We start from the raw sequence: 25,893 nt of genomic DNA, 5'->3' as shown, positions 1-25,893 counted from the left end.
CAAAAACTTTTGCAACTGTGGGGGGGGGGGGGTATACTGGGCTTCTTCCTGTCTTTATACCGCAAGGATAAATTGACATGTATTGCTTTGTTGAGACCCGCCGGGTTTTAAGTTAGTCTTTGTCTTTTATTTGAGATATCTTAAAACAGCATAATTATAAAGCTTTTTGTTTACACTACAATTATTTAGCAGCGTGTTCTTTATAAACATTATTATCTGGGCGAAAAGTGCGATAGCCGCACTCAAACCTGGTACAAAGTAGTATTCATTCATAAATACCTCAGACAGTTTCGCTATTCCTATTGATGGAGAGCCAGTCACGTGGGTGTGTATAAACCTTTGTTTGAATGACCAGTAAAAAGTGTTTAAACATGGGCGTGACACGCGAGCTTCACCTGTTCTTATAAGACAGTTTCTTCATTCCTATTGGTCTAGAGCAACGGCTGTTCAGCATGTACGGGCGGGCCGCGGGGCCATCTATACTTTGCGCTTTCTGCATGGTGTCCCAAACACACTCCTGAGTTTCTGTGTCACGCTGTGTTGCAATTGAATTAGCAAATCGAGTAACAAAGTGGATGCCTGCGCGTGAAGTTTGTTTGGCGGGCTTTAAATTTTATTTTCACTCGTCACAGTCACTCTTTTGGAATAGATGTTTTAACTCCATTATTTTGGAACTATTTTTGATCCAATGGTACATTTGAAAGGGTTCAGACAACCAATTATTGATAGACCGGTTGCCATGGCGCTCACTATTTCAGGAGGCTATGATAATTCCGACTGAGGTTTTATCGGGTGAAGCGGAACTGTATCATTTGAGTGTTATATTTGTCAACTTTTAAATTATTAATATAATTACTACAAAACACAGTGGAAGTCGGCCTCAACGGGTCGACCTACGTTTTTCTTGCGCCCGCAACAAACCGTCGGCAACGCGCAGACAAATGCTCAGGTCACAACAACTGAGAAATCATGCGCCTGCGATTGGTTCCCGACTGTCGGGATCACGTCGTTCAAGTTGAAATTGTTCTACTCTTGCGACTGTTAATTTTTTCGAGCGGCGACTGTTTCAGATTGTCTTAAAAGTTCCCGATGGTGTTAGCTCAGGAGCAGTGTAATCCTGAAGAGTCAGTCGCCGACGGTTTTTTGTTGACGCAAGGTCGACCTGAGGCCGGCTTAAATTTGTCTGGTTTAGGCCTTTACAAATTATAGGGTTTGTGGTTGAAATATGCAGCTATTTTTGGGTGTTAAATTGAGCCAGATTCGGGTGCAAGTGCATCCCGGTTTCGGGGTCAGGTTCACCCCGCTTGTTTTATATGACCGGTCTGCAAAGCATCCTGCACAAAAACAAGTCATTCGGTTTTCAGACTGTGGCAGCAGGACCATACATACACAATACAGAACGAATAGTTTACTCTTGAAAAGTTCACCGAATACACAGACAACTCTACAAAGGTCATTTCACATTTTGACGCCGCCTATAGTAGGACAATAACGCCATATTTCCTCACGATGCCAAATATTACCTGCACTCGCAAGCTTGTTTTCGCTAAACGACTTTTTTCCTTTTCATAAAATAAAATACAAAATAAGGAGATTACATCGTTCATACAAATTTTACCAATAATATATAGAGAGTTAGCTCACAAAGGAAAAGGGAAAACCAAACGATAATTTCGAGCGATATTTGTGTGAATCATTTTACATAATTATATGTATATATTACTTCCAGTATTCATTTATTTAATTAAAAAACGTTGTTGTAGCACAAACCCCCCAACACCGGACGCAAATCTTTGTCCCACAACCGAGTACCTCCTTGGGTTTTCTCTGGAGCAATTCTCGTTGGTTTTTCTCCCACATCTAAAACTTAAATGTCCATGTTCTTCCCTCTTCTCGTTTGGCTCTAAGAGAGTTGTGAATCAAATATCCAGATCCAGAACAGTTTGACGAGACTGACTATAATTTTTCATATTTATCGTCTGGGATTGTGACCTCATATACTCCCTCTTCGTAGACTTTGACAGAGATACAGTCCTGTAAATGGCAAATGACAAAAATAAATAAATTATTCATTTTGTCATGGTGTGTGCCTGGCATATATAGTTTTACAGAAACTCATACTTGATTTTTCCTCCTCGGTAACTCAACCCCTTTATAAAACACACATGTACATGTATTTATATTTTTTTGTGTTTTACCTTTCCTGTGTTTTCCAGTTTTTTCAGTTCTTGAGAGATCATCTTAAATGCAGGTCGAACCGCTGGATCTTCTTTCCAACATTTCTGCATAACTTGGTACCTGGAAATGGTTAGATAAAATTGCCGACAAACATGATTGACATCTGTTTTTATTATTGTTATATTTTTAATGGTGTAAATTATTTGGTGTGTCTGTTGTCCCTATTGTATACATTATGGGTAAACCATGTTGTTATAACACTCGGTCAATGAAGTCTAGTTACGACCGTAAACCTCCAAGTATGGTTCAGCCTCAAATCTATGCATCTTATACAACCTGGGTCCAATTTCACAAAGCCCGTTAGAATAGAAACTTGCCAAGCACAGAAAAATATTGCTTAACAGAAATGATTTAGGCTACCAGCCAAAACTACATTCAGTTTACATTGTTGTATTTGGTGTCCCACTTAATTTTTCCAAGCGAAGAAAACTTTCCATAGAGATTTCTGCCTAGATTTTTTAGGCACTGTGTTGTGAAAAGCAGTGCACTCAGAGCGACAGTTATGGGACAAGTAAATTAATTTCAAATGTGACAATTCTTAACTTTAAATGTGCCTGATACTTGTTTTGGTTTCCATAAAGATCATTATGATTTGTCGCCATTCTTAGAGCAGATAACTTACAATTCTTCTTGACAGTGGCTTGGTTTGGGCATACGATATCCATTCTGAAGCTCTTTGATCATCGTCTTGGCACGCATGGCGGGATACGGTCGGGCACCTGTAAACAAAATTCATCGCCACTGAATCCTCAGTTGACATTCAATATGTTTTTGTTTGAAAATAAATATCACAATGTGCAACAACAGATGAATAACAGAAGCTAAAATGAGCTTGGGAAAACATTAGAACAATCTTATACCTTATCTAAATTAAATTAGGGCCTATACGAACAGAAACTACCTACCAAGGGTAACAATTTCCCAAAGAAGAATCCCATAGGACCATACGTCACTCTCTGTTGTGTACACGTCATCAAGTATTGATTCCATTGCCATCCAGCGAAGAGGCAAACAGCCCTGCAGATATCAAAAACAAACATTTCGAAAATAGCACCGAACAATTTCTAGCAAAGTCTTCCCCGAGCCAATACAACGCCAAGGCTTGTGTTTAAATTCCGTCATATCGAGGCAGAGTTCATTTTTGTAGCTGCACTAACACGCGCTGTTGATGCAACCAAAAATTTGCCACACGCTGCCCCGCCCAAAGGTTTCTCACGCAGCTCTATGTTGCAGTTTGTTGATGGACATTACTTTGTTTTAACACTGTGTGTAAGTCCGTATAGTGTTTTAAGTCCATACATTATTTCTCAGGGTCCAAACTTACTATGTAGCAGCAGAAACACAAACCATTTCCCCCGAAGTTTTTTTCTGGTAGCCAAGTATAAAGTTCAAAGGCACTGGGAACATTTCGCTCGGCCCCAGCGGCCAGATCTATGACAAGGCGCTGGGGCCGAGCGACTGGATAGCTTTTGATAGTGAAAATCTTCTGAGAAAACAACTCCCTCTGAAGTGGTAACGTAGTTTTTGAGAAAGAATTAGGAAATAATTCAGGCTTGAAACCTGTTTAGGCATCTGAAAGATCTGACACATTTTGTGCATCAAAGGTGTTTTTTTCTGTTGACCAATAATTGAGCCAAACTTTACACGGGTTTGTTGTGTATGTTGGGATATAACAAAATGAGAATATTGGTCTTTGATAATTACAAAAAAGTTTACCACGTAACCTTTTATCTGTTTATGCTTACATCTGACTGTCTTTCATACACCCTGATGTTCATAACATCTCGAGCGAGTCCAAAATCAGACACCTTGCAAGTCATGTCTTCAGCTACGAGGATATTACGGGCAGCCAGGTCTCGATGGATGCACTGTGTGTGAATAGAATTCAGAATTAATGCTTTTGTTTTAAATTCACATTATGGGAGTTGAGGCATTGCACGGTTCGGTTTGGTTTGTGGTAATGTGTGTATAGGAAGATTAAAGGAACACGTTGCCTTGGATCGGTCGAGTTGGTCGTTGAAAAGCGTTTATAACCGTTTGTTATGAAATGGTTAGATAGGTAATGAATATAATGATCTACATAAATTTGCCTCGAAATTGCGTGGGTTTCCTTTTACTTTGCGAACTAACACGGTCGGCCATTAATGGGAGTCAAAAATTTTGACTCCCATAAATGGCCGAACGTGTTAGTCGACGAGGTAAAAGGAAAACCACGCAATTTCGAGGCATACTTGTGTAGATCATTGTATTCTACTTTTAAAACATCTTTCTAACCATATATGCATTTTATATCAAACGGTTACAAGCACTTTCTATAGACCAACTCGTCCTATCCAAGGCAACGTGTCCCTTTAATGTTCTTTTTAGAATATTTGTATCGCTTTACATTATATAAGCAAGTCCGAACGTATAGACCAACTTTAATTAAAATAATTCGGTAGTGCAAGTTAATAATGAGAAATCCCTTTGATCGACCGCAAAAGTAGTAGTCCCGGCCTATGTTCTACCTTCAGCCCTGGTAGTAGTAGGCGTACTTAAAACACAGGACAGTTCTTCGAACTGAGAAGTCTCCCGAATTCCGAAAATCTAATCCACGGTAACAGACAAACTCTCAAAAGAACAATCTTCCTATAGATACACCGTGTTGCCGCAAACCAGTACACAAACTTCATTGTTGTTATTGTTTAAAATCGGCGTGTACCGAAAACGAGTGATAATTTATGTGCGTTTGGGACGTTACTAAAAGATAAACTACAACTTGCATAACTCACTTGTTGGGATGATATAAATGTCATACCATCAGCCACGTTACTTGCAAACTTCATAAGGTCAGTGGATGTGAATGATTTACTGACGCCGTGTAGGTTTCCATAGACACGCCCTTCTTTACTGCGACTGTCTTTCAGTAGATCTTTCAGGTTACCTCGAGATAGATACTCAACAATGATGTAAGGAGGATCTTTAGATAAGACGAAATATATCATTAAGACGATTGTTTATGTTTTTGTGTAAGTTTAAGTTGATCTTGTTTCACATTGGACACCGTCTTAAATCACTCTTACACTTGAATTGTCTATTTGGAGATGATATGGAGATGGTTATTATAAATAAGACTGTCATTTGTTGGTACTTTCTTTGAAACTCTTCCTGACAAATCTGTGAATATTATTTGGGCTCATACTGTCTACGAAGTTGCAAGAAGAAGAAAATGAAAGAAAAACACCCTTGTTTTTGTATGTGTGTGCTTTCTGATGCATGATAAATGCTTCAAGTCTTTTTCAGATTGAAATATATTTGTAAGAAAATCTCTTTCTCAAAAACCATTTTACTTCAGTGGGAGTCATTACTCACAATATTTCATACTATCAACAACTCTCCGTTGCACGTTACCAAGTAATAATTTTGTAATATTCCGAGTAATTACCAAACGTGTCTATAGTGCCTTTATCATGGACGCACAATACAAATCATTGTATGAAACGATCGTTTATTTAATTCCAATATACGACGTCTTGTTTCCAAACAAAATACACTTCATTTATTATTGTAGGAAAATATACGCAGACAAACTTATTTGATTGTTACCTTCTTCTATGCAGTAGCCGAGAAGTTTCACAACATGGCAATGTTCAGGTAGCTTCTTCATTAACTCCAACTCACTTACTAAGCCATCCTTTTCAGTTGCTGGTACACCATCTGGAAATGTTTAATTTAAATGTAGGCAAACGCAAAATCTTCAAATTAATAGTATGGATGTTTAAGTAAAAAATGCACCAACGGTTTCTAAAACTTTCCTAAACAGAAAATTTTATGGAAATAATGAAAAAATTTCCGCAGACTCAAGTATGCCTTTTTATAAAATATTTTCCTCTACAACGAAATCATATCAAACGCAAATAGTTCCCTTTCAATTAATGATGACTTCCACTACAATAACGGGTAGTTATCTTTAAAGACCCTGGACACTATTGATAATATTGTCAAAGACCAGTCTTCTCACTTAATGTATCTCAACTATGCATAAAATAACAAACCTGTGAAAACTTGAGCTCAATTGGTCGTCGAAGTTGCGAGATAATATAATGAAAGAAAAACACCCCTGTCACACGAAGTTGTGTGCGTTTAGATGGTTGATTTCTCACATTTTGAGACCTCAAATTCTAAATCTGAGGTCTCGAAATCAAATTAGTGAAAAATTACTTCTTTCTCGAAAACTATGTCACTTCAGAGGGAGTCGTTTCTCACAAAGTGTTATACCATCAACCTCTCCACATTACTTGTCACCAAGTAAGGTTTTATTTTAATAATTATTTTGAGTAATTACCAATAGTGTCCACTGCCTTTAAGGCAAAGTCAACCATAGTTTTTGCGACGAAAAACAAATTATAAACCAGCCAAATATATCCCTACCAAATAGAATCAAAATGCAAAGATAAATCATAATCAAGATAAATCATGAGCATAACTAAACAAGTTAGCAAAAAAGGAAAGAGGGGAAAGTGGCCATGAGGTTTAATAAGAAAACATACCTTTCAACGTTTTAACAGCCACCAGTGTAACCTTTGACCTTTCCAAGATTCCCTCGGCTTGTGCAAGGAGAACCTTACCGAAGTTACCATGTCCAAGCTCTTTCACAATACGCAGCTTATTCCTCTGAAAAGCTTTTTGAGCATTTGGGATATTTGCATATATCGTTGTGTCCTGTTCTGTGCTGATTGTCACCATTTCTGGAGTTAAAAAAGAAATGGATTACCTGCCTGTTAAAAAAAAAAAAAACTAACGAATAGTCGTGTCGTCAAAGTGATAAAAGGTAGGCTTCAAATGAGATGATTGAGAAGAACCAATACTTCGGCGAGGGTCTTTCGTAAGGATTGATAGGTACAAGTAAAAAGTAAGCCCTGTGTGGTTGACGCACTAGGCACAATAATTAAGGCATTGGATGGATTGCATGACCTCGTTGACCACCATATTGGATGTAGAACAATGGAAAAGTGCACGCTGCGCTCGACCTCAACCTTTCATTATTTGTAATTGTCAAAGACCAGTCTTCTCACTTGGTGAATCTCAATACATGCATAAAGTAACAAACCTATGAAAATTTCAGCTAAAATTGGTCGGAAGTTGCGAGATATTAATGAAAATAAAAAACCCATTGTCACACAAAGTTGTGTGCTTTCTGATGCTTGGTTTCGAGTCCTCAAGTTCTAAATCTGAGGTCTCGAAATCAACTTCGTGGAAAATTACTTCTATCTCGAAAAATACGTTACTTCAGATGGAGCCGTTTCTCACAATGTTTTATACTATCAACCTCTCACCATTACTCATACCAAGTGAGGTTTTATTATAATAATTAGTTTGAGTAATTACCAATAGTGTCCAGTGCCTTTAAACCAGTACCATAGGTCTCAGTCTGATAGGTTTACATTTAAAAGTATCATTCACATGATACGAAAACCAACCTGTAACATCTTGGTAGACGGGCTGTTTATCTGAATCGGTTTTATTTCTGCCAGAACGGTTACTAGTGATAAAACAAACAACAAGTTATGAGTTATGGGTTCTTAAAGGATATTCTGGACTCTTTATAAGAGTACTATCTAAGTATTTGTGTATTTCCATTAAATAGAAATCAGTTGGTACCAGAAAATGAAGAAAACGTCCTTTATCATGTTTTTGTTTTACTTTGCTACAAATTAGGTAATGGCATTTACCTTATTTTCCCGGCAAATTGCAACAAATTCAATTTTACAAATTCGATTTCGTTCGAAGATGTATATGCTCGGTCGCATTATAGCATTAGGCCTATTGTGTGTTGTAGAAATTATGACCTAAAATCCTGTTAATTGTTTTAGAAAACAAATTACAATGTGATAAAAAAACAAACTCACGTCTGCGTGGATGACTTTCTTGTGACTGGAATGAAACAAACAAACAAACAAACAAACATTGCTGTTTTAGTATTGAAATACACAAAACACAACACATCCCTACAGTTTGTTCAATGTTATGTTCTGAACAAATACCAATTTTTTTGACCAGTTTATGGCGGATTTAAAGGGTCTTAAAGGGAAGGTACACGTTTGGTAATTGTCAAAGACCAGTCTTCTCACTTAGTGTATCCCATCATATGCATAAAATAACAAGCCTGTGAAATCTTGGGCTCAATCGGTCATCGAAGTTGCGAGAAAATGATGAAAGAAAAAACACCATTGTTGGACGAATTTGTGTGCTTTCAGTAGGAATAAAAGACTTCTAGCTAGAAGTCTTTTATTATTTTAGTGAGAAATTACTTCTCTCTCTCAAAAACTACATTACTTCAGAGGGAGTCGTTTCCCACAATGTTTTATTCTATCAACAGCTCTCCAATGTTCGTTACCAAGTCAGTTTTTAAGTTAATATTTGTTTTGAGTAATTACCAAACGTGTACCTTCCCTTTAAATACGTTTGGTAATGACTCTGAAACTTAATGACAATAAGTTCTTATGTGGTAAGCAAGGTTTTTCCCTTTTTCTCTTATCTCTACGTCAATGGCTGTCACTTTGGATATACAATAACTCCGGTGTGAGAGCATGCAACTTTCACAGAGATCATTTTGTTATAAATAAAATGCAACACCGAGAGAAACAAATGTGGTTCTCGGGGGAAAACCTGAGAGAGTAAACCGCTGTGCCTCATAGCTCTTTGGTAGAGCATCTGCCCAGAGTATCAGGAGTCTTGGGTTCAAATTCCAATCAGGAGCATTTGATTTTTCTCTCATCCCATGTTTGGTTAGAAATCAATTTGTAAAGGCCCTACCTTCAATATGACACTGAAGTCTACTCCTCAGACTATAAGCTAAAATGACAATGACGACAAGCAGAATGACACCGACAACGACACCGACAATGACACCAGGGTTGATGGCCTTGGGAGGAGTAGAAGGCGAATCTGAAACTATAATGGGGGTATAAAATCAGGTTTAAGTTTCCCTGCATACTTGCAACTACCAAGACAGTTTGATAAAAGTCCACTTTGAAAGTTAAAGGCAGTGGACACTATTGGTAATTGTCAAAGACTAGCCTTCACAGTTGGTGTATCTCAACATATGCATAAAATAACAAACCTGTGAAAATTTGAGCTCAATCGGTCATCGACTAAAATAAATAAAGATGGCGGAAACAGGTTTTAATATGTTGGATTTCAAAAGAAAAGTGTAACTTTGTTCACACTTTTCCTGACGTCGTTTAAAGACACTGGACACTATTTGTCAAAGACCAGTCTTCTCACTTGGTGTATCTCATCAACATTATGCATAAATAACAAACCTGTGAAAATTTGAGCTCAATTGGTCGTCGAAGTTGTGAGATAATAATGAAAGAGAAAAACTCCCATGTCACACGAAGTTGTGTGCGTTTAGATGGTTGATTTCGAGACCTCAAGTTCTAAATCTGACGTCTCGAAATCAAATTAGTTGAAAATTACTTCTTTCTCGAAAGCTATGGCACTTCAGAGGGAGCCGTTTCTCACAATGTTTCATACCATCAACCTCTCCCCATTACTCATCACCAAGAAAGGTTTTATGCTAATAATTATTTTGAGTAATTACCAATAGTGTCCACTGCCTTTAAATGCAGTGTCTTCTTTGAGAAAACAGCAAAAATACTGTCACAGTATTTTCCAATAAGAACGTTAAATCCGTCCATGTTTAGATGCGATTTGTTCCAACCGTGTCTCATGGCTGTATTGAGTCGTACTCCACAGACATTTCAAAAAGCAATACTTTTATCGATTTCTAAGCAACACGGGCACTTAAGACACAAAAGATTCCGCAGGTTGCTTATTACCATATTTATAACAAAATAACAATATCTTGTCGGGTTGCTATAACGCACTTTGACCCATACCTTTAAAGGTAAAAAGTAGGTGTACTGATTGCTTTAATTGTCGGGAATAGTGTAAGCTGTTTGGTTGCTAGGGTATCTGAGAAACCATTTATCTCTTTATTAGACTTACTCTCCTCAGGAGTTATTGGATCACTACAGAGTGTACTATCGCCACTCCCTTGGCAATACTTTGCCTGCACTTCATCCACATCCCCTATAGCTCTCCGTCTTCGTTTCTGAGTTTGTGGACACCAATCTGCTAGAACCACTTCAGAGTCTGTTGTGAAACATCCTCCACACTCTGTCCAGTATGATGAGCCACCTTCATACTTCACCTCGAGCTGAATGCATCCTTTGCCTTGCAATCCAGTAACCTTGACTGTGCCCGCATCCATGTTAAACTCAATAATTAAACCTATAGTGAAAGTTTATTAAGACAACACGACACAGTTAAACAGTTAAAGTCACCTGGAAGTGGTATTTTTTCAAAATAAAGCTTTTGTCACTGATATTATGTGTTTTGATGAGTGGAATGTGAATAAACAGTTAACTAAGGTTTTAAAAAATCAGTTCTTATGTTATTTACAAATTTAAGAGTAGACCCCGACCCGAGAGGGCGCTGTTCGTGACGTCAATCGAGGCAGACTTTGCCTGTAATGCGTAGAGTAAACACAATTGCAAAGTACATGTACGGACCAAGTCGTGAGTTTGTACGTTTGAAAAAAAAATAATGTTTTTTTTTTCCAGCAATGCCGACCAGGTATATTGCTGCTGAATGCAGAAAAACACTTTTTGAAATGTACCAACTCACGACTTGGACGTACATGTACTTTGCACGTGTGTTTACTATACGCATTGCAGGCAAAGTCTGCCTCGATTGACGTCACAAAAGGGGTAGGCGGAGTCAGCCCCCCAAACAACTTTATATATTTTTTAAACATATAAAGACAAACAATTACTCAAAAAATTGTTTTATTGTTCGTAAGCATATACTCTTATGTTTGAAAAAATATATATATATTTCCAGGTGACTTTAAAGGACCCGTCTGTATACGTTCGGTATACGTTCGGTAATAAAAACTTACATGGTAAGAAAAAGGCCTACATCACCTTTGGATCAGATATTGCTATAGATAGGCTTATAGTGTATTTTGAGAAAACATTTCACTTCGCAGACTATATACGGTTATAGAAAAAGACATCACTTTTGAGTCCCCAAAAATTTAAGAAGTGTTATCGGGCCGCCCAACGGTTCTCAGATTGTGTTTTCATTTAGGGATTATTCCTGCGTGGACATTATATTCGCTCCGGAATTTCGGCGATATCTCAAAAACGCGACCACTCTTGAAAGGAAATTTTAGCAAGTTAAATTTGTTGTTTCAGCTGCATTTGGGATTAAAACAATCAAGCGGTTCCAAAAACTAAAGATATAGACTGCCTTTAAAGCCATTGGACACTTTCGGAACAGAAAAATTTTTTTAAAAAATTCACAGATTTACAAATAATTACGTGAAAGACTTCTCTTGAAATATTGTTCCAAGAAATGCTTTACTTTTTGAGAAAACGTTAAAATAATATCAATTCTCGATATCGAGAATTACGGATTTATTTTAAACACATGTCATGACACGGCGAAACGTGCGGAAACAAGGGTGGGTTTTCCCGTTATTTTCTCCCGACTCCGATGATCGATTGAGCCTAAACTTTCACAGGTTTGTTATTTTATATATAAGTTGTGATACACGAAGTGTGGGCCTTTGGAAAATACTGTTTACCGAAAGTGTCCAATGGCTTTAAGGGACGCTCAATCGAGAATATAAACATGACGATATAATAACCATGAATAGGGTAAGTTTTAGTTGATAGTTAAAGGTAGAAATCTTCCAGCTAAAGAAGGTCTCTTACAGAAACAGAAAGAATATGTTTTGTTTTGAAAGAATATGTTTTTTTTATATATACAATTTGATATGTCCACAGTCATCAAAATTCTATTTTAAGCATTACATTTTTATTTGTGAAATCATTTTACATCAACTTATTATAACATTATACCATTATTATGTGTTTTGTTCGGGTGGTAATGCGATTGCTTCATCAAGTTTTCAGAGTTGGTTCATCAGAAATGTTTACTAAAATGCATGAAATGTATAAACTGCAATAGTTGAAATCGAATTAACAAAAAAAACACTTGTTATTTATCCAATGGCAAACACACGATGATGAATCTTGAAAGTGCAATAACCAATAATACTAACCTTTATCTGTTGGTCCTTGAGCTGGTGTGGAAACGAATGATAAAAAGTGTATAATTATTGACAAATATTGACAAATATTCATAGAAATCTATAATAAAGAGCCTGTGTAAGTCTTTAAGGGAAAAGGTAGATCTCATTGGTCCAAATGTACAGTTTATATAAAATAGAAAGATGCACACTCAGGATACATTTATAATTAAAATCCCTTAAAATGCAGCTTAAAATGATGTTAGGAGTATTATGCAGTAAAACACTCCTTAAACCACCTTAAGTCTGGATAAAACAATTTCATGGGATGTTTTTTATCCACACGCCTCGATCATTCGTACAACGCAAAAACAATGTTTACTCTTTGTCCATGAACAAAGAGAGAAAGTTTAAGTGTTGTAAATTTGTGTCGATAAAGGGAGCAAAATATTTGAAATTGAAACATACGAACTTACGCAATGTGTATTCCACTACGCTGGCAGGACTGGGATTTTTCCCCACGTCATTCTCAGCATAGACCTTGATCTCGTACTCCGTGTATGACTCGAGACCATCCACGTTGTATGTAGTCACCCCTCCATCAATCCTATCGCTGAATGTCTCTGAGGAGTCTGCAGTCTTCTTATGGCTGACATGAAACCACTGATTCTCACCACCATCATAACCAGCTGACCATCTTACTGCTATTGAGCTTGAAGTACGGCCGTTCAATACCAAACCGGACGGCTGATTTGGTCTTCCTGGAAAATGCATGTCATTGTATTAAGATTTGCTGATTTTTTTCAGAAAGCATGACAGCCCCACCTTTAACATATTCACAGGTTGAGTCTTATGCAAGGGGCATCTTAAAGGATAACGGTTTCAAAATAACCTTACTTGTTCTATTAACAACTACCATCAGCATGTCCACCTGTCCGATCCCATTAGAACTGCGACATGTATAAACTCCAAAGTCAACTCGTGAGTCCACTCTCTTGATCGTCAAGGTACTGATCACCATGAATCCATAGATGTCATCCCCGATAGTGGTATCTTCTACTGCGTACTTATCGGGATTTCTGGTGCTAGAAATGAGAGCGTTGTCTGGATCAAACCACATCATGACAGGCGCTGGATTGCCGACTGCCTTACATGTTAAGTTGGCATCATTGTTATCCCTTACACCCATCTCATTGTCCTCTTTGTTGGTGACATTAACCTCATCTGTTGTTTAAAAAAGTGCGTGAAGACCTTATGCAACAGTGTTCTCAAATAAACCACAATCACAGTGACACGGCAATTTTTTATTTTGTTTAAATGTCCACTTTAGATAACTTATTTATAGGCAGGTCAATAGAGAAGTTTAAATCAGTATACATGTACATGCCAAACTATTAACGAAGAAATATTCTATATTGAATATTGATACAACAGTTTGTACAACAGCCTGAATATATATATCCTCGATGGCCACAATTGCTTTGGATAACACTTTACTTGCGATAAATAACGATAAAAGACGTATCATCTAAAACATTACAGGGTAAAACACAGCAACTCGATCCTATGGCAGTCAATTTAAAAAGAAACAAATTAACCTTGATAGACAAACAGTAAACATGAGAAACATGCATATACTTACAGTGTACTTTGACAATCACTGATGCCGAAAACACATCTGATTTACTCGTTGGTATCCCGTTGTTAGCTTTGCATCTATAGCTCCCTGCTTGATCTCTCTGGATATCACTCAATGTTAGAGTACTGGTTCCATCATTGTAAACACTGCTAAGTACTGTACCGGGGGAGTCTTGCTTCTCCCACATGATGAAGTTACTAGGTTTAGGATTAGCATCTGCAGTACATGTAAGGATGACTTCACCACCTTCAATGACTGGGGTGACGGGATTGACTGAGGCTGCAGTAAACTCAGGAGTATCTGCAAAAAAGTATAAAAGGTAAATCTAGTCCAAAGTCGGACAGCGATTGTGAAAGAAACAACAAAACTTTTTGTGTAAGTCCATACAGCACATCATGTGGCAATAATGACCTTGAAATAATTTTCTACTTTTGGGGTTGAACTGTTTAATATAAATATATTTATATTCATATGAAAATGGTCAAATGAGACATGCACCTAGTCTTGGAGCAGTCTTGAAGAACAGTCTTGAGTCTCAAACCATGGAGGAAGGATGCTCAAACATGGCTGTTATATATCTTGTTGTCGATCAGTATTGCTGTTCTTTGTTCCATTACAATTAATTTAAAGGGACACACCGGCTCACCGTTTACAATTTAGGGGTGTAGAATCATAAATAATGTTTTTATAGATGGTTGCTGTAAAAAAATCATCAAAATGTCACGTATTTAGCGAAAAATGATTAAAATTGTATTTGAAGTAATACCACCCATGTACTTACACTGCACATTCAGTGTACATGAATCAGTGACGTCAATGTCGACTCCACACGTGACTGCATCATTAGACGCACTGCATTGGAATACAGCACCATTGTCATCTTTAGTTAACACGTTGGTTGCGATGTCTAGTGTAGTGATGATGCCTCCATTGCTACCATCAGAGTCTGGTTGAGGACTAGTGTTAGTTTGATCCATACCATCTCTTGACCATGTCAGTGTAGTGCCTGGGTTACTACTGCCAGATACACATCTTAATACAGCAGTGTTGCCAGCAGTGGCAGTCGCACATGCCATGATGGTCACATATCTTGCACAGACTAAAATAAATAAAGATGGCGGAAACAGGTTTTTAAATTGTTAGATTAAAAAGAAAACGTAACTTTGTTCACACTTTTACCCGACGTCGTTAAACGTACATCTGATTGCGCAATTTTTATTGAGATTCCACGTTTGTTCACGTCCAGTATTCTCTTTTAGACAAAAAGAAAAGTTACCATTTAATTTAGTTACACATACCAAAAATGGCAGATTATGGGCAGACAGTAGCGAGCAAATACGTGAACGTGAACGTCAAATATGGTGTTGTTTCTGGGTCACGTTGCCACTTTGGGCATGCTCACGTATGACGTCTACGCGCACGTAGGCCTACCTGACGTTAGCCTCAAGTCAAGGCGCACGCGGCACCCCAGATGTCAAGCACAACCCCAGATATCAAGCACGAAAAAGACCAGCTGGTCTGCTTTCGTGCGTGATATCTGGGGGTGCCGCCGCCGCGTGCGCCTTGATTAAAGGCTAACCTGACGTGAAAAATGGTAACTTCACATAATTATGCTAAAAACGTGAGATTTTAACGACACAATATTTTCTGACGTTTACGCGGAATGTAGAGTTCCCCTGTACACTGCAGGAAAGACAGATTTCTTTTTTTTATCATGACAATTATTGTTAACCTTAATCTTAAAACGTGCAGCTGAACCTCACTAATATAGCCGCGCGAGACGTCAATAGGGGTCAACAGACAAAATGCTTAACTCACATTGAACATCTATCGGACCTAGCTTTGCCGTTGAACCACTCATTGAATTCTTTTGTGCACCACACTTGATGGTATGTCCATTATATTCTCTGATTGGTGTGAAGTCCAGAGTGCTGGTGAACATGAAGCGAGTTCCTGAGGATGAAGGCGTTGTGGTAGGGTTAGGTGTTATTGCTGTATCTTCTCTGAACCAATGTAAACTCCAATCGTCTGGAAACCCCATGTCTGCTTCACACATCAGACTAGTTTGTACATTCTCAGTCATTTGTGTATTGCCGGTTATGCTCGGAGTGTCTGGAGGACCTACATGCATACGAAGACGAAACAAACATCGTCATTTGACAATAGAAAATTTAAGACAGAATTGCTGATCACTAAAGAATACACCAACCTCCCTGCCATGGGTAAATAAATTTGTTATTGCGTCTCTTTCCTAAATAAAGGAATTGCATTATTAATAATCCCTTTAGAGTGGCTCTGAAAAAGTTGTACTACCGGTAATGTAGCGATCCAATTTATTAGGGCATTTATACATCGAACTGTTCTTTTTTAAATACACGTTATATTAGTGCCTATTACGTTCACACTAATACTAAAGAACAAGTGAGGATGTAGGGGAACATCACAGGAACCTGCTTTGGTGATAAAACCTTTAACAATTCAAGGAACCAGCCGTCGATTTCACCAACTCATTCTAACGTCCTTTTCCAATGGTGTATGAGTGTTCGTTACGTACCATTCACATTGAGTACTGCTGTCACCTTTGGTAGATCTCCGTGTGATTGTGGAGTGCTTGCCTGACACATCATCTCATCTTTATGGTTGTTCCTAGTTGGAGTAATCCACCAAGATCCTGTGGTATCATATAGTTCATCAGAGTCTGCTGAAGGTGGGGATACTGTACCACCAGACTGCATTACACCGTTGAGAAACCACTTGATATCTGCAGATGGTCTGGTACCCATAACAACGCATGTGATTGTGCTCATCAAACCTTCATCTACAGATAATGTACCGTCTGAGTTGGTTCCTTGGAGAGTCATTTTGGATGATATTGGAGGAACTGGAAAAGAACAACCTCAAACAGGGTTATCTTAACGGAATTTCTCACATCGATGACACAAAAACAAATACAGCGTAACACTATAACACCGACTGAAATTAATCAATAATAATCTGATGACAGTGTATTGCTAGCTGCGAAACTTGTTTCTCCTTACTTGTATTAAAAAATCTGCTCAGAAACAAAAGAGCATAACTATATAGTATACAGCGAAATGAGAGCTAGAAAATGGAACCACGGTTATAATTACTCACATAACATTTTAACGAGAAGTACAGAACCACAACGGTGCAAAGAATATAATCCCTAGGTCAGTGTAACACTTGAGTTGGGGTTAAAATAAAATATCATTTAAAAAGAGTCAGCATTTTAAGTTAGGTCGAGCTGTTTTCACAGCAAGATTTTTGCACTAGGTCGCTAGAGACGAGTGTCGGATATAAAGCAATTGGATTGATGCATGCCAGCATGTTGTTTAACAAATATTTTATTCTTGTACATGTGTATATGCAAATGGAAGCCAAATTTCTGTGTATTTATAATGCGGACAATAAAACAAATCTAAATTCGAACGTAATTCAAGTCCGAACCTTTGACTTGTATAGTTACTGAAGTATCCTTCTCAGTATCTGTATTCCCATCTTGTCTGTTAGTAGCACCACATGTCAGTTGCTGCACTGCCGGACTCTCTGGAACATTCACAGATACTGCACTCAAGCTGTCACTCAATCTGCTATCTCCACTATTAGGAGTGGCAGTCCCAGGAAGTCCTTGGTAAAGTGGTGTACCCTGAAGAGTCCAGGTGAAGTCTGCATTAGGTTTGATGCCGAGCGTCTCACAACTAAACTGATGACCATCTCCTGCTATCACTTCAACATCAGCTTGGTCGGCGTAGATGGTATTCTTATAGGTTAAAGAAATGGTAGCAGGCGGAACTGGAAATTAAAAAACAGACATTAATGTGATGGACTTGGATATAGTTTAATTCTAACGATTCACTGGTGTGAAAACAGGCCAAATGCAAGTTTACCGAGGCCTTATTGCGCCACTCCGTAAAAAAGGGTCCAGTTTTCTAGGGGCCAGTTCGCGTAGTTGCTATAGATATGCCATTTTCGTCCAAACTGGCCATTCTATGTGTACACATGCGTTTGGTTGCCTTTTTTCACCTAAAAACCGTTTGGAGTTTATCGCTCAGTGAGCGTTTTATTAGTTTGCAAAAATGTGAAATCGGCAAAATGCAAGGGATCAATGAAAGATGAAGTTTGCTCAACAATGAAATCTTTAACAATCCGTCAAAGCACTCTAGGTTTACAAGTTTTAGCAACAGGAATGCCATCTGCAGTTTTCCAAATTTTGAGGAACTGTGAACGGAACACCACTGAAAACGGTCCCTTAAAACCGGAGAAAGTTCCCTGAGGATTTTAGAACCTTATCGCAAACTCTATCTGGCCCTGTTCAGTGACCTTTGAACAGCAGCAATATCAACCCTACGGTGTTTTATGTAGCTACTTTACTCAGGAAAGTCACAAAATGGCGAAGTGACCAAGTTTTAATAAAGCGTCCCGCTACACAATTCATTCAGGCATTCGTGAAGCTGCCAACTTCATTAGGTTGTGGTTTGTGCATAAATATCTTTAAATACACAATAAAATAACACACGAAAAACTATTGCACGAACATTCTTGGCCTGACGACATAATGATGCACTCGAACAGACCCCAAAAGACGAAACTCATATTAAAAATGGCCGACATGTTTTACCAGAACAAAACATGACACAGCACATGCAGCGCAAAAAAGAAGTGGTCGCCACAGTGCAGAGCCCGGTGTGCATTAACAAGAGCTATGTTGGGTATTGAACATGCCCGTTCTGTACATGCATTTTGTCGTACTTGATCGCTGACACAACCCCCCCCCCCCCATTATCGCACTCTTAAAAACTTCTTTGAAGGAGGCCATTGCAGTGCACTCACTCTGAGCAGTTGTCCATATTATAACCATATTATAACAAGTCCTTTACTGCGTTGTTGTCTTTATAAACAAAAATCTTTCAAACATAAGAGTATTAAGCTTATGGACAATAAAACAAAATTTAAGTAATTGTTTGTCACGATTTATAAGTTTAAAAAATAGATAAAGTTGTTTGGGGCTGACTCCGCCTACCCCTTTTGTGACGTCAATCGAGGCAGGCGTTGCCTACAAGGCGTATAGAGTAAACACACGTGCAAAGTACATGCGGTCCAAGTCGTGAGTTTGTACGTTTCGAAAAAAGTTTTTTTTTCTTCTTTTTTCCCGGCAATGTAGACCAGGTGTATTGCTGCTGGATGCAGCAAAACAACAAAGATGGGGTTAAGTTGCATGTGTTTCCTGCAGATACAAAGTATGGGTGGTTGTGGGCCGCGAAAGTCGGACTAACAAGAGCAACAGTGGTCCGGGCCGACGTCTTTTCCAGCGCTGTGCAGCGAACACTTCGAGCCGTCGTGCTTCGAATCCGGAATACACCACACATTTGACATGAAGAGAAAGATTATGAAGCCATCCCAACAACTTTTCAAGAGTGAGAAATCAAAGAAGGTACCTGAAAGACGTGACGAACCTAGAAGAGCGTATGCCAAACGTGAATAATTCGGCTAAAAGTTTTAACTTTGAGGGCATGTTTTTAGAATTGCGATTCATGGACCGTCCGCATGCACAGCATCCGTAGTGCGCGCAGCAGTCTGCTCCGTGGCCATAGTTGTGTACGTAGGCATCATACCGATCAATCAGGTACCCAGACGTAGTTTAAGGAGCCCAGACTACACATTTTCTCTTCAAATGTCGCGCCTCGATTGACGTCACAAACAGCGCCCTCTCGGGTGGGGTCTACTCTTAAATTTGTATTTATAAAATGAGGACGATTTTTTTTAGAACCTTAGTTAATTGTTATTCACATTCCACTCATCAAAACACAAATCTGTAAAAGTTTTATTTTGAAAAAATACCACTTCCAGGTGACTGACAAAAATGCTCTCTTTTCCCTTTTAAAATGAAAATGTTATTCAGTGTAATGAGGGAATCAGTGTGTGGAATAATGTTCGCCTTGCGATTTACTCACTTTAGACAATCAGCATGCATGACGAATAACAAAACTATGTACCACATGAATCGGTTATATTATTCTTTAGGCATTTCTCCAAGTCAATCCACCTGTAGCCAGGTTCACGCCTGTGGCTTAACCGCAATTGACTTTGAATAAAGAGACCTTTGCATTCTGATACAAACCTATAGCTAACTTCCTGTAGCAATTTCATAATATTTTTCATTACCATGGTATCACATGTGCATTTTACAGCTATGTTGGTTCTCATCAAAGCCTGTTCAGCATCTAGATGACAATGATACAAAGATAGTTGAGCTCCTACCTCTTATTCGCACTTCCTTTGCGTCATCTTTGTTAAAACCATTAACATCTATCACCCCACACCAGTACTTAGCCTCATCATCCAATGTCACTTGTTTTATTGTTAATGGATATGAAGGATCAGTTGGATCAAATCCATAATGTGTGTCATCTCTGTTGACGAGACTCCCAGACGCTTTCACCAATCTCACTATAATGGATGTGTTGTCATAATCATCATTGTTCAAGCTGCTATCTCTCCATCTCAGTTGTAATATTTCATCTCCAGGTGAGCATGTCAAGACGGTGTCCATGCCAATATCTGCCCATGCTTCGCCAGTAGTAACTGGCTGTGCAGTCAGTCCTGCAAAATATAAACAACTCTCTAAGACACTTGCTTTGTGCTTTAAAACGTATTCATTGCCTCTTCTTTTTACGTATCGTTCTACTGCAAATTGTTTTTAAGGGGGCTTGAAAAAGCTGCACTGCAAATTAATTTTCGTTTTAATTACTATAGGTTTTCTCGGTCAATTTCGGAAAAATGAGCAGCCAATTTAACCACCAGCCTATTCTATTTCGCACGAAATCGAATGCTTCTAAAAAAGGGTAATTCGATTTCATTTTAAGACTAGTCAATTCTACTTTTACGTAATTCGAGTTAACAAAATAATCATTCAATTTAACAATTCATCGAAGCTGCATTCAAATTCTCAGGAGTGTTTTTGAGGCGCGTGTTTAGTCATTCGATTTCATTTTGAGGCAGTCAATTCTGATAGTTTTGCAGTCTTAGAAACGCTTGGTTAACTTGTTGTTTCCTTATACGAATGTTAAAGGCATGCGGTTAATGTTTTGGCACTCTTGAACATAATTTGCCAAAGATGTCTGGCACGCCAACACAGATGGTTGGTGAATATTTAAAAACATTTAAAAAAAAACTAAAAAACCATTCAAACCTATTCAAATGTCAGGTCTTGGTCAGTTAACCATTGTAGGTCTCCCGAAAAAATAAAGAAGAAAACAACCCTTGTGGGACCCAAGGTAAAGTCTACTGGAAACATAAAATAAAGAATTTTTTTTCTTCAGTTTTTTAAAGATTGATTTTAGTGTTCAACTCGACTTCGCCTTTTTGAAGAGAGCATTCCATCTTGAACCTGTGAAAGTACGAAACGGTTTGCACAGTTTTTCTGTTTACATGTATTCGTATTTCTTTAGTCGTACTTATTTGAATCCTCGGTGAGCGAAATTAATTGCCTCTTTACGAAACTGAAAATGATTAAATCAGCAAAATCTCTAGTCGAACCAGCTTTGCTAAATTGAATGTTGATTGTGTGTCATGAAAAAGAATGAGTGTGCTAGGTACTTGAATGCCTCAAAACGAAATAGAATGACCGAATTCTGAGTTTGAAACACAGTAAAAACCGGAGAGGCAAAATAGCTTTAATTCGAGCGCCTGAAAATGAAATTGGCTGCTCATTTGCCGAATTTGACCGAGAAAACCTATAGTATATAAAGAAAATTTAAAACAATGCTCGATGTTGTTGTTTTTGAACAAATTGCTGTTTTAAAATAATGAATTTCCCATTATACAAAGTTCCGCATGATATGTTGATTGACCTGAAAGTTGGTCCATACACATAGCAGAGGATAACGTATGTAAAAGCTTTGTTTACGAATGTTTACGATTGCAATCGGTTGTGATTGTCGTACATTAATTATCTGCTTCCAATTACACCTTTTCTGGTTCTGATCTTGTTGTGGGACCTTATTGACACATGGATTTAATTGAAATGAATTTCAAATGGTAGTTATTGTAAATAAAGTATTAAGTAATAAACCACAAGGGAAACTCACCCGGGTAATTTGTTTAAAAATTATTTACGGTTCAACACAAAAAGTAATTGAATTTTACAAATGTAGGCCTACCTTTATAATTGTAAATAATGTCACGCTTACCTTCAAGAAAAAGAAGCAAAACAATGAGACGTGAATCACGTGACTTCATTTTCGCCACTATGCAGATCACTATAAGTCTGTTAATTGCACGGTTTTTCAGATAGTTGTGCTGAACTCGTGCAGCATGAATGACAAACTCTATACTGCTTGTAATCGAATAAAATACTTATTTTATGGTGCCGCACTTCCTGGTTAGGGTAGTCTAGGTTCCTAGACCATTGGTGTTGCGTGGTCACACAAAACCAACGTTCCGATTATGCACGGCAAAAACTGTACACGCTTGTAATGAACGAACGCTAGCGGGCGCTCTGTTTCTCTGATTTCCTGTGCTCACCAAGGTCTAGGACATTTGCAACGACGGGTCTTAACTTTTTTATTGTTTTTCGGCAAATCTCCCCCGACTTTCCGGTGGAGCCAAACAGTGGCTGCGTTGCGGTTGGCTCATGAATAATTCATCAGTGTTGCGCATGCAGTGTACAATGCATGCAGTAATTGCGTTGCATGACTTTTGCTATACTCTGCATGTGTGTGTGGGTATATGTTTTTATCGGAGTATAATAATGTCCAGATCAGTAGGATTTGAAACTTTGCCACATGGTGGAAATACGATAAAGAAAGGTTTGCGGTACCACCACAAACCTTTCTATGTATAATATCCAGATCCAGACTACTGCATTGCCACGATGCAGCTTGAAATGCGATCGTGGCGTTATGCTCCCGACGTGCCAGGGCCCACACTGATGAAGCCTGTATTGGCTAAACAATTTGCTTATAGTTAGCACAAAATAGTATTGCTTAGAAGAAACTGGTGACCAGCCAATTTTTAATTAAATTTGAAATGTTGTAGACTTATGCCTAGTGCCCACCTAAATTTTTGGATAGTAAAGCAATTTTGTACAGTATTTTCTGCCAAACAGATGTTAACTGGTGGGCCCTGTAGTGTTATTCACAGTGAAAGTTTTTTAATCTTGGGGGAAGGAAATCTTGAGGGATTCAAAAGCGTCTTTGTGAGAATGTATTTTGAAACGTAACCGTAGCTGCAGATCTTGGAACGTAAGCGTAGCTTGACTCGGGATTGAAAGCGTACTTTTTGATATTGTAGCGTAACCTAAACGTATCTTGGAGTGTATAAGCGTAGCTGAGTAGCTGCGTAGCTTGGAACGTAACAGTATCTTTTGGAGCGTAAGCATATCTTGGAACGTAATTCGTAGCTGCGTATCTTGGAACGTAAGCGTAACTTGACATGGGATTGAAAGCGTACCTTTTGGTATTATAGCGTAACTTGAAGGAACATAAGCAGATATGAAGCGCACACACACAAAACGGTTCCCTCCAATTTCCTCAGACACATAGCCAGTATGGGCAATTGCCCAACTAATGACTAACGTTTTGATGTTCGATGAGGACAAATATTATTTACAGAAACTTTTCATTTGTTGAATATTAGAAGCAGAATTTTGTATACGGAAGTTCAATGGTTTAAAGAAGATTCAATGATTATACTACGGAAGGTTATTTTTTGCTTTGTTTTTGTTTTTTCCAGATCGATTCGATTTTCTTCGTTTTGCCTTGTTATGTACTTTTAGTTTTTGTATGGTTGAGGTCGAATAAATCATCACTGTTTTGAGAAAAACTCAATCGTACGGGAGATAGACGCATGACCTTGCTCCATGACCCACCTTATAAAAACGGAGCAAAATAAGAGAATGGCTTCTGACTGGCACCCCGAACAAAGACATTGACAAAATAGGGACACCGCCAACATAGGGTTAGATATCTCAGTTGGTAGAGCGCCGGCACGTTAATCCGGAGGTCGTTGGCTCGAATCCAATTCTAGTCAATTCTTTGTTCAACCCCAACAATCACAACAAGAGAAGTTAAATCTTTACTGTCACATGTTCGTCACATGCATTTATACGCCACATTATTTTTGTGAAGATGACAAAATGCTCTCTTGAACATTTTGGACAAAAGTCCAGTCACTTCTCTTTGAAAGGAAAATGCCATTCGGTGTAATGAGGGGAGTATGGTGAGTGGAACATTGCGTTTTACTTCACTTCAGACAATCAGCATGCATGACGAATAATAAGGTAGGCCTTTGTACCACATGAATCTGCTAGGCAATTCTCCAAGTCCAGAGAGTTTTGCCAGTCCACCTGCAGCAAGGTTTACGCCTGTGGCTTTAACCGCAATTGACTTTTAATAAAGAGACAGAGACTACCGCAATTGATTTTTAATAAAGAGACAGAGACTTTGCATTCTGACTTATAGGTAACCCTCCTGTAGCAATCCACATCACAAATCTGATAGTTGAGCTCCTACCTCTTATTCGCATTTCCTTTGTGTCATCTCTGTAAACACCACCAACGAACACCTCACACCAGTACTTAGCCTCATCATCCAATGTCACTTGTTTTATTGTTAATGGATACAAAGGATCATTTGGATCAAATCCATAATGCGTCTCATCTCTATTTATGAGATCCCCAGTTGGTATCACCACTCTCACTATAGTAGACATGCTTGAAATATTATCATTGTTCAAGCTGCCATCTCCCCATCTCAGTAGTAATATTGCATCTCCTGGTGAGCATGACAAACTGGTGTCCAAGCCAATATCTGCCCATGTATCTCCAGAAATAACTGGCTGTGCAGTAACTCCTGCAAAAATCAACGGCTCTTTAAGACCCTTTTTGAAACCACGCCTTTGGCTTTGGATTCGGCTCAGGCTAGATTGGCCCCTCGGTTGTTTTGACAATTTGCGCGTGCTTTGCGTACGCGCCCAGGGCTTCAGACGACAGGATGGAGCCTGAAGCCGAATCCAAAGCCGAAGCCGTGGTTTCGAAAAGGGCCTAAGACACTTGCCTTATGCTTTAAATCTTTTTCGTTCCCCCCTTTTTTTAACTATCGTTTTACGGCAAATTGTTTTTAATGGGGCTTGAAAAAGCTACCCATACAAATTATTTGTCGTTTTAAAAACCAGTATTACTTGGCATGAGAAAATCCAAAAATAAATTGCTCGATGTTGTTGTTTTTGTATTAATATCTGCTTTCATCAATGAACTGTTATTCAAAATTCCGCCTTAAAGCCTAATATGTTGATTGACCAGCAAGTGGATCTGTATGGACACACAGCACACGTAAATGTATTTAAAGGCGAATGTTTACGATTGCAATCGATTGTCATTATCGTACATTTTTGTCTGATCTTGTGACACCTTTTTGACGCATTGATTTAATTGAAATGAATTTCAAATTGTAGTCATTGTAAATAAGATATTAAGTAATAATCAACAAGGGAAACTCACTGGTTAACTTTTTGAAACTATTTGCGGTTATTGAATTTTACAAATGTACTTATAATTGTAAATAGTGTCACGCTTACCTTCAAGAAACATGAGCAAAACAATGAGACGTGAATCACAGTGGCTAAGAATTTGTGACTTCATTTTTGCCTCTATGCAGATCACTATAAGTCTGTTAATTGCACGGTTTTGTAGTTCAGATAGTTGTGCTGAACTCGTGCAGCAATGACAAACTCTATACTATTGCTTTTAATCGAATACAAAACTAATGTATGGTGCCGCACTTCCTGGTAAGGGTTAAAGGTCATCTAATCAATCTCGTTCGAGCGCTTTTGAATTGTACCTTAATTTTTTTTTCTTCAAAATGGGCACAATGCGTTTTATAGGCCTATATCCCACAAACTTGAATCAAGTAAG

The 25,893-nt window shown here is 38.3% G+C and overlaps 2 protein-coding genes across 2 annotated transcripts; both read right to left on the bottom strand.

Annotated features, from left to right (window-relative positions):
* Positions 1-356: 356 nt before the first annotated feature.
* On the bottom strand, positions 357-15,054 carry LOC117293460 (tyrosine-protein kinase Mer-like). Its single transcript, XM_033775804.1, has 17 exons — positions 14,743-15,054; positions 13,965-14,261; positions 13,220-13,546; positions 12,799-13,083; positions 12,356-12,376; positions 10,231-10,515; positions 9,034-9,171; positions 8,127-8,151; positions 7,698-7,759; positions 6,768-6,965; positions 5,824-5,934; positions 5,010-5,197; positions 3,984-4,106; positions 3,144-3,255; positions 2,861-2,957; positions 2,199-2,298; positions 357-2,034 (listed from the first exon to the last, which is right to left on the bottom strand). The coding sequence occupies exons 1-17, from the start codon at positions 15,035-15,037 to the stop codon at positions 1,957-1,959; spliced, it is 2,742 nt and encodes a 913-aa protein (XP_033631695.1). The 5' UTR covers positions 15,038-15,054; the 3' UTR covers positions 357-1,956.
* Positions 15,055-15,744: 690 nt separating this feature from the next.
* LOC117294026 lies at positions 15,745-25,873 on the bottom strand. Its single transcript, XM_033776538.1, has 5 exons — positions 25,557-25,873; positions 24,494-24,832; positions 17,430-17,774; positions 16,516-16,842; positions 15,745-16,082 (listed from the first exon to the last, which is right to left on the bottom strand). Exons 1-5 carry the CDS (start codon positions 25,618-25,620, stop codon positions 15,745-15,747), a joined length of 1,413 nt encoding a protein of 470 aa, XP_033632429.1. The 5' UTR covers positions 25,621-25,873.
* Positions 25,874-25,893: the final 20 nt, after the last annotated feature.

This window comes from Asterias rubens, chromosome 8 (genome assembly GCF_902459465.1).
Source record: "Asterias rubens chromosome 8, eAstRub1.3, whole genome shotgun sequence".
Taxonomy (NCBI): Eukaryota; Metazoa; Echinodermata; class Asteroidea; order Forcipulatida; family Asteriidae; genus Asterias; species Asterias rubens.
The sequence above is the reverse complement of the archived record's forward strand: the minus strand, read 5'-3'. Positions and strand labels throughout refer to the sequence as shown.

Excerpts from the sequence above, each read along its gene's own strand:
- LOC117293460 (XM_033775804.1), bottom strand. The coding sequence starts at position 15,037 with ATGGCATGTGCGACTGCCACTGCTGGCAACACTGCTGTATTAAGATGT. Across the intron at positions 8,152-9,033 it reads ACTTCAGTGTCATATTGAAG|TCACAAGAAAGTCATCCACG; the intron begins GTAGGGCCTTTA and ends GTTTCATTCCAG. Across the intron at positions 5,198-5,823 it reads CGGCTACTGCATAGAAGAAG|ATCCTCCTTACATCATTGTT; the intron begins GTAACAATCAAA and ends TCTTATCTAAAG.
- LOC117294026 (XM_033776538.1), bottom strand. The coding sequence starts at position 25,620 with ATGAAGTCACAAATTCTTAGCCACTGTGATTCACGTCTCATTGTTTTG. Across the intron at positions 24,833-25,556 it reads TTTGCTCATGTTTCTTGAAG|GAGTTACTGCACAGCCAGTT; the intron begins GTAAGCGTGACA and ends TGATTTTTGCAG. Across the intron at positions 16,083-16,515 it reads AGCAGTACTCAATGTGAATG|GTCCTCCAGACACTCCGAGC; the intron begins GTACGTAACGAA and ends GTATGCATGTAG.